This window comes from Nicotiana tomentosiformis, chromosome 3 (genome assembly GCF_000390325.3).
Source record: "Nicotiana tomentosiformis chromosome 3, ASM39032v3, whole genome shotgun sequence".
Classification (NCBI taxonomy): domain Eukaryota; kingdom Viridiplantae; phylum Streptophyta; class Magnoliopsida; order Solanales; family Solanaceae; genus Nicotiana; species Nicotiana tomentosiformis.
The window spans coordinates 151203194-151214639 of NC_090814.1; the positions used below are offsets into that span (position 1 = coordinate 151203194).

General features: G+C 36.0%; 2 protein-coding genes and 1 long non-coding RNA gene across 5 annotated transcripts in view; 2 read left to right on the forward strand and 1 right to left on the reverse strand.

Moving 5' to 3' along the window:
- Nucleotides 1-252: 252 nt before the first annotated feature.
- LOC104100891 (pumilio homolog 23) lies at nucleotides 253-6583 on the forward strand. Of its 3 annotated transcripts, none has more exons than XM_009608259.4 (11): nucleotides 253-476; nucleotides 1242-1528; nucleotides 1830-2193; nucleotides 2459-2755; nucleotides 2981-3148; nucleotides 3907-4050; nucleotides 4342-4461; nucleotides 4817-5002; nucleotides 5284-5432; nucleotides 5520-5702; nucleotides 6159-6583. In XM_009608259.4, the coding sequence occupies exons 2-11, from the start codon at nucleotides 1386-1388 to the stop codon at nucleotides 6481-6483; spliced, it is 2079 nt and encodes a 692-aa protein (XP_009606554.1). In that variant the 5' UTR covers nucleotides 253-476; nucleotides 1242-1385; the 3' UTR covers nucleotides 6484-6583. The 3 variants fall into 3 exon arrangements, with proteins under 3 accessions (XP_009606554.1, XP_009606555.1, XP_070053964.1); XM_009608260.4 differs by having other exon boundaries at nucleotides 1282-1528; XM_070197863.1 differs by lacking the exon at nucleotides 253-476 and having other exon boundaries at nucleotides 1039-1528.
- Nucleotides 6584-6666: 83 nt separating this feature from the next.
- LOC138907274 (uncharacterized) lies at nucleotides 6667-7130 on the reverse strand. Its single transcript, XR_011415089.1, has 2 exons — nucleotides 7004-7130; nucleotides 6667-6928 (listed from the first exon to the last, which is right to left on the reverse strand). It is a non-coding gene; the product is annotated as an uncharacterized lncRNA (long non-coding RNA).
- A 3551-nt stretch (nucleotides 7131-10681) lies between these two features.
- Nucleotides 10682-11446, forward strand: part of LOC104100893 (ubiquitin-conjugating enzyme E2 34-like) — a 6712-nt gene continuing 5947 nt past the window's right edge. Inside the window, exon 1 of the mRNA XM_009608261.4 lies at nucleotides 10682-10838. The gene's annotated coding sequence lies outside the window, so the exon portion shown is untranslated. The remainder of the gene's footprint in view (nucleotides 10839-11446) is intronic.

An 11446-nucleotide genomic window follows, 5' to 3' on the forward strand; every position in this document is an offset into this window, starting at 1 on the left:
CCTAAGTATATTGCATTTGTACTCCAATTTTTTTTTTTTAATATTTATTTTCGTGTTTTGTAACTATGTAAGCCTCTGCAATTCACTTTATGCGCTTTCTGCTATGTTAATTATTTACAAAAATTGGTCATTAGAAATGTTAAAATTTGAAATCTTTCATTTATATTTATATAAAAATTAATTTAGATATATTATATGATAATATAGTAGTACTTCATATTAAATATTAAGGAGCCTAAGGCAAGGGCTTCACCCTAGAGCCGTCACTTTGCGAATAAACTGAACATGCATTGAAATATCTAGGGTTTCTTGTTTTAAGCCCTGTCTATGCTAAATGAGGGTGTTTTTTCCAACTGGATTGTCTATACATGATTACATGGGCTCAGTATTATCAATTGCCATATTTAGTTGGTTATAACGTCTAGTTTCATAAGATTATAGTTTTGGTATTGAAGTGAAAAGGCATTTCACAACAGGTATTTCGACTCCTCTCATCTTTTCCCTTCTTCCCTTTCTCTTCTTCCCTTTCTCTTTTTTTCAGTTCTTCTTTTCTATCCTGCCTTGTTTTCTATTTTAGGGTTCTGCTCTGTCTTTTTTTTAAAATTTCTGCTGTTCACTGTTCGACTCCTCTCCTCTTTTTCCTTCTTCTCTTTTCTCTTCTCTTTTCTAATTTTTTCAGTTCTTTGTTCTGCCCTGTTTTCTATTAAAAGCGAGTGCTCTATTTTTTTTTAATTTCTGATGTTCACTCTGTTTTTCTGCAGTTCCCTGTTCTGCCCTGTTTTAACAATTCTGGTTTTTTTTTTTGGTTGTTGAAGAATAGTATTTTGCTCCTTTTGTGATCTGGTTTTGCATTTGCTTAATATGTTATGACTTTTGAGTATTACTGCCTACCTAGTTTTAGTATCTATTATTTTCTTCTTAATTTAAGAATTGAAACATTTGCTTAATATGTTATTTTTATCGAGTTCTTCGTCATTTATCTTTGCCTATTTAGTATTTTTTTATTTATGTATTAAATTGCGCAAAAAAAAAGCACACGCTCCTAGCTTCTCGCTTCGGTGAAGCAAGGCCTCCTCGCATTTTTCCGCTTCTCGCTCTCCAAAACACTGACCTTGAGATGTTTTTAGTGAAAATACCTAAATATGTTTCTTTGACGTTATAAAGACGCTGCTTTTCTTTTCGAATTTTTGAATAATTTATAAATGTTTGCTTAGGTTTGCTGTTGAATCTTATGTTTACAGTAGGCAAGCATTGCAGTGTAAAAACCCATGGTTTCTGTAGGTCTGCAAGCTTTAATTTTGAGAAAACATAAAGCCTGTGATTTGACGGACCAGTCAACTGCTTGAGAGGATAAAACTAATAATTAGGGAGAAAGGAAAAGAAGAATGGGCCGAAAGACGTCAAAAAAGCATGCTGGAGTTGATGTTGATAGTACTGTTGAAAGTGTATCTGGAGGGATCGCCTATGGCAATGATAGATCTCGTAAGCCCGACAAGACAGCCCCTGTTCCACAAACATCATTTCTCAGGTTCTCATCGCATATTCGTCATTTCCAATTTTATTAGATGATCTATTTGACGTTTTGAAGGGGAGCCTCGGCGTAACTGTTAAAGTTGCTGCCATGTGACCCGGAGGTCACGGGTTCGAGCCATGTAAACAGTCTCTTGCAGAAATGCAGGGTAAGACTGCGTACGATAGACCCTTGTAGTCCGACCCTTCCCCGGACCCTGCGCATAGCGGGAGCTTAGTGCACCAGGCTGCCTTTTTTTAAGATCTATTTGACGTATTGCAATCTGAAGCATTCATACCTTGTTAATATTCTTATGTAGACAGCAGATTGATCCCGAGACTGCAAAATACTTTGCGGAGATTGCTAATGCCATTGAAGGTACAGAAATTGACCCAGAGGAGCGGTCTGTCATTTGTGGAAATGCATTGGAAGAAACCAGAGGGAAAGAAGCAGAACTTGCAACTGATTATATAATAAGCCATACTTTGCAAACTCTACTTGAAGGTTGTTCTTTGGATCACCTTTGTAGTTTCCTTCAGAGCTGTGCAAAGAATATCTCTCATATTGCAGCCGATAGATCAGGCTCTCATGTGGTCGAAACAGCTTTAAAATCTCTATCTTATCACCTTCAGGAAAGTGAGAACCATTCTCTGATTGAACAGGCTTTGATTAAAATTTGTAAGGTATGAAATAGTGTCATCGTCATTGTTTATAATGGTTAAATGTTTTCCTATTGCCTAATTTGCATTACAACATGCTATTTGCTTGCTTAATCCTTTTCTGTTCTTGTGGTTCTACGTGAAACCCCTTTTTGAAATCTGCTATAAGATTTAAGGTTGGAAAATGTCATAGTGGATCAGAATAAAAGGTGGATGATAATTTCTTGGGCATACATGATCCATGTTCTTAACTTGATTGTTCATTGGTTCTTTTACTTTTCTATATCAGGCAATTGTTGTCAATCCTGTTGATATAATGTGCAACTGCCATGGATCTCATGTGCTTCGGAGTCTTCTTTGCCTACTTAAAGGGGTGCCTTTAGAAGAGTTCCATTCCACAAAGTCATCAGTTGTCTTGGCTGAACGCTTGAATCTCAGGACGCCTCATGCAAAAGACAATGGCTCACTGCGGTTTCAGCAAATATTTCCTAATTTGCTTAAAAATTTCGTATCAGAGATGTTAAATGCTGCCAGTGAAGACATTTCAAAACTTCAAACTAATCAATACAGCAGTTTAGTTCTGCAGGTATACAATTTATGTTCCCAGGCTCCATTGCTACATCAGTCTTTTTGCTGACAGTATGTAAATGTGCAAAAGATGATAAAGACCACTATGAAAATTGGAAACACTAGTAATACATGCTTGTGTGCCAACTAATGATTCATATGTTGTTTAAGGCCACTAGTTTAAACCACAACTGTGGAATTACATATCAATGAGCAATGATTGATTTTATTCTCTTATTTGCAGACTGCTTTGAAATTATTGGCCGGAAATGAACTGGAATTGTTGCATTTAATTCGAGTTCTTCTTGGGAGCAGCGCTGAAAGTGCCAATACTGGAAACTTGTTAGAGGGAAAAACCATGAGAAACATTTCAAGGCTAGTGGAAGAAACTGCATACAGTCATTTAATGGAGGTAAAATATCATTGATGTCTGCCTATGTTTCCTCTTTGTACATGCGTTTCCAACAGTAGTGTTGTATATTTAACTGTTTTAAGAGCTCCGTAGTCATGAATCTATCTGTATGCTGCACACATTGTACTCCGCTTCTGTTAATGGTATTATCAAGATAGTGACAGTTCAGTCTAATTTGAATGGAACATTTAGATATATGCTTGGTCATAGGACTATAGTACACTTCAGCATCTACTTTAGATGCATGAACCTTTTCCCCCCTTATGCTGCTGCCCCACAGTGATTGTCGTAACCTTTAAATTGGTGAAATGCTCAGTTGTTATGACTTATGAGCCGACAGTTTTGGTACAATTCCAGCTGAATTAGTTGCCCGCCTCATATATTTGGCATATCAACCTTCTATTTATGCAATCTAGAATCGCTACTAGATGTAAGGTGGTTGAACCTGTTAGACAATCCAACCATCTGAAAGAGAGCATAAGTTCTTTGTCGTTAAGGCAAATGTTTGTTAAGGCAATTTTCCACGATTAAGGCAAATGTTTGTTAATCGTGGAAGCAGAGAGCATAAGTTCTTTGTGGTTTGTCAACATTTATCCACCTTTTTCCTATAAAATCAGCTGAAGCCTAGGTCTATAGAGACGTTGCAAATTTGCTGACATGATGATTTACTGTGCTTCTTTTAGCTGCTTTGCTTTCTAACTTGTACAATGTTCTCCTTGTTAGAACTTGTTTGACATTTTAATGCACAAATGTTGCAGGTCATTGTGGAATTTGCTCCTGAAACATTGTACAGTGAGTTGTTAACAAAAGTTTTCAGGAAGTCATTGTTTCGAATGTCATCTCATCACTGTGCGAACTTCGTCGTGCAGGCTTTAGCATCTCAAGCCAAAAGTGAGGAACATGTAAGGCTTTTCAATCTTCAATATTACGATATTGCTTTCATGTAAGATAAGCCGAAGGTCCAGTAGAATTGAATCAGACAACCTTGAAAACTTTGTTTAGATACAAATGTTGGTAGATGTTAAAATCAGTATGCAGTGCGCCAGATGACCTTTATGTCTTCTATTTTGATTGCACAGTTAAAACTCTTACTGGACATTATACTGTAAGCTTGAAATAGGTTTTGTCAACATATTCTCATGTTTAATCATATGTTGGTTTATAGTATCACTCATACCCTGTTTTGTTACAAGATGGACTTGATCTGGGAGGAGCTTGGGACAAAGTTTCGCGATCTTTTCGAAATGGGAAAGTCTGGAGTTGTTGCTTCTGTCCTTGCTGCAACTCAAAGGCTCCACAGCCATGAACATGAGGTTTGTTGTGGATATTGATGGTCACACTTTATATTTTCCAATGGTTGTGTTCATGATTTCTGGATATTCTTTTTGGACGATATGAGGAAATAGGGGAGGAACTGTTCTAAGTTGTTTTGTACTTCGTACTGTATCATCTTGGTAATGATTTCAGTAAAATATACTTTGTCTGATGAAAATAAATATCCATTTACTTAGTATTCAGTTCATTTATTGGAAAATATGTCTTTTTGTATTAATTTCCTTCATCATCATCATACCCTATTTTACTTCATTATTGATAAATATTCTTTTTTACTAGAAAGAAAGAAGGATCAGCTGAATGTTTCTTTCTTTCCATTTCTCTTGGTTTCAGTGCTGTCAGGCCATTGCTGCCGCTGTATGCACAGGGGATGAGTTTCCCAAGTATATCGTCCCCCGACTATTATTTCTTGAAAATTTCTTCTGCTCAGGAGACAAATCTAACTGGAGTTGGCCACAAGGAACAAAGATCCATGTAGTTGGATCTCTGATTCTGCAGTCGGTATTTAGACTTCCCAGTGTATGTGTCCCTTTTTCATTCTTCTTTTGAATTTATTTTTGTGATGTACATTCATGTGTGTCACATATTCGCCTCTTTCCAGCATTCCCTGCCTTTTACATTACTTTGCTTATAGTCTTTAGCTTCAGTCTGACATCTGATGCGGATCTATCTAGTTTGTTTGGTTCAACTCTTATATTTTCCCATTATTTCAGAAGCCAGTGCGTAGTTATCGTGTATGTTATGTTCTCAACTGTTGTTGAAGCTGTCAGCATGATATAATCCTTTTTTATATGCTACAGGAACTCATACAGATCTATGTTACTAGTATCACATCTTTGGAAGAGCATCATGTTTTTGCGGCATCGAAAGATCCTAGTGGTTCACGGGTCATTGAATCTTTCCTCAACTCGAATATATCGGCAAAGCAAAAAAGGAAGTTAGTGGCCAAGTATGTATTACAGCCGACGTTTGTTACCCATTTACAGTTGATAATCATATTATTGATTTGCTAATAATGATGATCTGTAACCTGAAGGCTTCGAGGACATTTTGGTGAGCTCTCAGTGCACCCATTTGGCTCATTTACAGTTGAAAAGTGTTTCACTGCTAGTAACTTGTCCCTGAGAGAAACAATAGTGTCGGAAATGCTACCTCTCCAATCAGAGCTATCCAAGACTAAGCAGGGACCTTACCTACTGAGGAAACTCGATATTGACGGGTAAGCTATGGGTTTTTCTTTTCCATCTTCACGGTTTTACCTCTTTGCCACTATCTAATGTGGCTTAACGACGGAAGTTCACAGTGCTCTGTGGCTGAGAGCACCGTTTCTTTTCCAATCAGGGATCTGTTGTGTCATAACTCTTATTGTCTATGCATCTTGATCCTGTTCATTGTCACAACGTTAAAGGGCTAGGTACATTAAGATTATTGTTTCTCCTCATCCTAACACGACTGCTTCTTATTCTTTATAATTTAGTTACTTCATGCTGTTTATCATTAACATTAGCATCTGAACTTTGAGATTACATGCTGTAATTATTCACTTATCTTCATTAGACAATCGCAAATCGACAGTGAGCAGACCTTATGAAACCATTCTGACAGACTCATTTAAAGTTGAGTTGAACTTTCGTGGTTTCTCTTGTACTTATTTGGCTTCCTTTTCTGTAAATAGATTTGCTAGGCAACCTGATCAGTGGAAGTCGAGACAAGCTTCACAACAATCTGCTCTCAAAGAATTTTATGCTACATTCGGACCAACGGAAACCAAATCACTTGTAAAGGATAGCTTTCTTGCTGATACTCATTCCAAACCAAAGCAAGAAAAATTGAAAGATATTAGGAAAGAGATCGAGACAACTTTGGCTTCTTCCAAAACTTCAAATACCCCCTTTTTGGCTCATCAGGTTTCCAAAAAAGTGAAAAGGTCGAAAGATGAGAAGAAAAGGCATACGAGAGATGGTCAGTCAGAATCTCAAAGAAAGAAGATTAAAGTTTAACTGTAATGTTTATAGGTTTATTCAATTTTACGTTACTGTGAATGATCAGTTTTGGTCACTTTCTGTTGTTTGATCAGAAAGGCATGGAACTTCTATTGGATGCTGAGTACACTTGAATTTAGTTGTTCATGCAATCTTTGTTCTTCATTTTCGTTAAATGCTTCATTGATAAGTTTAAAATGGTTGGTTCGTAAATGCACCGTTATGAAAAAATTTAAACTATTCACATCTGTAGAACTTTGGGAAATACATCTAGCAACAAATGTAATAGCTACCGAGGAACAAAATTGGATCCTGTAATTTGTACTGCAAGTGACTATCCTAACTGGAAAATGGAAACTAAATTTATAATAGCAAACTACATTCATATTGAATGAACAAACTGCTCCAGAGACACTCTGCTTTGCTGAGGTGATGCTTTTAGTCATCCTATGGGGACTTGAACCTGGTACAAGAATGTGATATTTGAGAAAACTGCTTATGGAGGTAAGATGTGAACACTTTTGGATTCAGAAATTACTTGTTTTGTATAGGATTCCATCTGCTTGGAGGTATTCTCCTAAAGCTTGAATCAACTTTCTTGAATGGTTGCTTCTGCTTTGCATGCAGACCTTTGAGTGTTTGTGATGTTGAAGCTTTTGTGGATGGATGCTCTCTGAAGAGGAAGCGAGCTGCATGTGCGGGATTGGACTCTGAACTAAGAATCAATAGAAGTGCTAGAACAAAAGCAGCTAGTATTCTTGAGTGGCTCTTCATTTTCTTGCTGTAAGCTGTGTTTAAGGATGTTAATGATGGGTTTTTTGCTGCAGGGTGAGTGGAATAAGAGGTGATCAAGATAATATGTCTTTGGAGCTGAGCTGATGAGGTTTATATATGATGTTTGAATGTAGTGAAGGATCCGATGCTAGTTGGATCATGTGATGTTCCTTTGACTATTCTGTGTTGGAACTCTGATTTCCAGATAAGTTGTTAAAAGTTTCAGAGTGGTCATGTGACCTGGCACGTGATAATATTTTATTTACTGGAAGCCTGAAGAGGTGGTTATTATAATATTGTCTCGAGCTTTTGATATTGGAAGATTTGATTACTTCCTTGAGGAATTGCTTTGATCTTATTCTAATTCTTCGGAAGCTGTTTTAAATGGGGTGGTACTAGTTGGCCTTTCCTTTAACTCAGCTACTTTTTGTGCTTGCCATTTTGTTGTGTTTCAAATACGTTCCTTAAGCTCTTGCACAACGTGTAAATTTTCACTGGATTTGGCGTAAGGCAATCTGAATGCATAAAAGGAGAAATGCGTCTCTTCTTCTTCTTCTTCTTCTTTTTTTTTGCCTCATCCTTTTTGGGGATACTTAAAAGGAAACGCGTTACTTTTGGTAAATAAAGTTGAATCCCATGGTTTTGATTCTGGCACCGGGCTCTCTTTTTCCTGTTAGTTTGTCTAATTAATACTTGTAGCTTATAAGGCTTCTTTTTAAAAGGTTCAGAGTATTTGCAAGTCAAAAAGATGCTCTTATTTTTATATTCTGCGGATGCAGTCTTGGAAAATGTTTTGTTTTATGGAAGGAAGCAGAGTTTCACTTTTTATTTGGCGTTATTTCTATTATTAAAAAGATTAGCTTTCTGATAATCGGTGTCCTTAGAAGCGCAGATCCCGATTATTTTAAAGACCATTGTCCATCGACCAATTAGCACTTTCACGAGCCTACCTGCACCCCTCCCCCCTCCCTAAGGGGTTGACACTATCTTTTTCTTTGCTAACAATCTCATCCGTCCTATTATAACCAATCGAAATTCAGATTTTAGTGACATAACTAATTCGGATTTTTGTCGAGTTGAGCTCATAGTAGGACAACACTTCTTATTACATTTTTTTTTATTCTAATGACTAAAAACCGAAATCTCTGATTAAAGGAAGCAGACATCCTCTATTCCGCCACATCTACAGTAATGGGTACCATTACTCAACAATCTTTACACATAAAACATGAATGAAGGTGATTACCGGCACTTTTTAACTTTCTTTTCCCTGGAAATTTGGTGTGAAATCTGGAAATTTGAAGAAGAAAGGAGTCACAGTTGAAAAACATGACCAAGAGGCGTTAAAGTTGCATCTACCTAAGCTGCTTCGTATATTAGTCTATCGACATTAGATACAACTAAGCCGCTCTCTTTCCAACTAATAATTTCCTAGTCATAAGACAATCTTTGCCCACTGTAAAAGTATTTGCAGCTTTCTTCTTTTATTTCTTTGTTAAGGGAGGTGGCTGTTGATGATATTTATATGTATTTTATTGGTTTACTGATTACGTAATAAATATCTAGGTATAAAGTTTATAGCAAAGTGGCAAACAAATTAAAGTTCAACGTCGGTGTGCCTTAAAATATAAAATACCTATTGTTTGATCCAAAATTTAGATCTAGGTTTAAATAATTAGATTTTGTAATAGAATAGAGTTAATCTTAGCCAATATTAATATTCAAAAGATTGTTTAACTGATTTCGTGGCAAAATGCCACAAATTCCGTTTAAATAGCAGTAAATGTGTAACAATAAATAATATTCAATGGTACAAGAATGAAGGGAATGGCATTAAAAAGTAATAAATGATATATAATGGCATTGATGTAAATAAATGCAAGTGAGGTAACCGAAAAAGGTGAGATTATGTGATATTCCTCCTGACAACGATATGTATGTAAGAATCTTTAGAGAATGTCTAATATGTTGTTCTTTACAATGAGTGTCCAACCCTCCTTTGTTATCTTTTTATTTATATGGGCACAAGAGCCACAAAAACCTTAATAGTATAAATCGGAGGAATATTTACTGGAGTATTCTCCTTAAAGTCTTATCATTAAAACTAGCCGTTACTGTCCTTCTAAAGGGAGTGTTCGTCCTCATTCCTCTGCTGAGTCAACTTGACCTCGTCTTCGTCCTTCGTCAGATCACTCCGATCTCGCCTTCGTCCTTTGTTGAGAACACATTGATGACGTGTGTCAGCCTTCGAAGGTTCTCTTAATTGACTCGGCCCTTAGGATAATTTTTAGACAATACAATTATATAGAGCAATTCTTTGCAATTGAGGAGATTTATCTTTATTCAGCTGCATACATAGCTATGCATTTCGTTGTTATAATCAACTTATAAACAAGCTTTTGTTAAGGAAAAGCTTCAGAAATATATCATTTTGTATCTAAATCACATCAGACTACTAAATAATGAATTCGAGTCTTTAGCACGATATCACAATTTTTTTAGTTTTAAAGCAAAGAGGACTATATAGTATATATGGTTGTCCCATTTGGAAGTTTACTGCACTTCAGAAAGCTAACATAAAGAACATTTCATCCATTTCTAAAAGTACATCTCATTGCGGTTTTTCCTTCTTCTTCTTTTTAACCGAATAATATAATGTTATGTGAGTTATAGTCTTTCTTGGTAAGCATTAGTGCATGAAAACGGGAACAGTTGAACCACTGGCCTCTATTTTCTGTTCTGCGTCTGTACTTATTCCTATTATGTACTTTTCTAGTATTATCTTTCATTTTATACCTTCTTCTTTTAGAATGAAATGACGGAAGTTGGACTATATGAGTCGACACTTCCAAACACAGATTATTTTAAGGTTTTGTATACATAAAATGTTTAAAATCTTATAAATTTATAACCACAGTTGAGCGAGGGTCTCCCGGAAACAGTCTCTCTACAGGGGCGGAGGTAGAGTAAGAGATGCAGGTTCGACCGAACCTAGTAGCTTTTGCTCAAACCATGTATTTGTATTAAAAAATCTGTTGAATATGTACAACTTGTTAATTTAGAACCCAATAACTTAAAATGATTACAATTCTGAATTTATAAGATTAAAATCCTGATTCAGCCTCTGCCTCTTTGCCCTTCCGGGGTAGGGGTAAGGTTTGCGTACACTCTACCCTATTCAGACCACTAATGATATTTTAGTGGATTGTGTTATTGTTGCATATAAATTTATAACCAAAAAATTATTTGACTCCACAAATTAAAGAATACCATACAAAATAGAATTAAGAATACTAGCATCATTCTTAGAAATGGAAGGAGGAAAACGTGCACACGTCACAGTGCCACACGGAGAAGGACAAATCCAGGAAATTTCGCCATAGGGGTAAATTCGTCCATTAATAAATGGGAATATAGTCACAGAGAGGTCAATTTTGTCTTTATATCAATTTTATCAAATTGCATAATCGGACTCAGCTTCGGCTCGGGTCAGTCACCATCAAATTGAAGCCCAAAACGAGGAAAAGTTTCTCTTCATCAGATTCAGATTCTGAAAAATCTCAATTCGCCCAATTAATCATATTCCTGCACGATCTTTGGTAATACATTGTACCTTCTTCTTTATGTATGTATGTATGTACGTACATGTTGTTCATGTGTCATTGCTTTCGTTAATTTTGATTTTGATTTTGGTTTAATGGAGTTTATAATCACTAGTGTTTTAATTTGTTAATCTGTAGTTAATTACTGTATTTTCCGGTTACTTGGTACAATTGTTTGTTGAATTACTTGCTTCAGCCATGAACTGTTCCTTCTATCTAGTTGTAGCATTTCCATCACCAATTTTCCTTTGAGTATTGGATTATGTTTAGGCTTTCCCTCCTTGTAGATTTGAGAAAAAGGAAACAAACAAAAAATTGCTTATAAATGTAAGTATTTTTGGTTGATTTTTCCTTATTTAAAAAAAGGCAATAAAACATGCTGCCTTTTTCTTCTGCGAGATTTTTTTTTTTTTTGTGTGTGGGGTTGGGGGGGGGGGGGGGGGATTCCCAAACATATATGAACCAGATAGAGTTAAAGTATATTTATAGTTCTATTACTGGTTACTGGGGCTCAGTGGATAATTAAGTTAATTTTGGTAGATTGGAATCTCAAAATATTTCTAGCAATCGGCTGATCAGAATTTTTAGCAGCCATTTAAACAAAC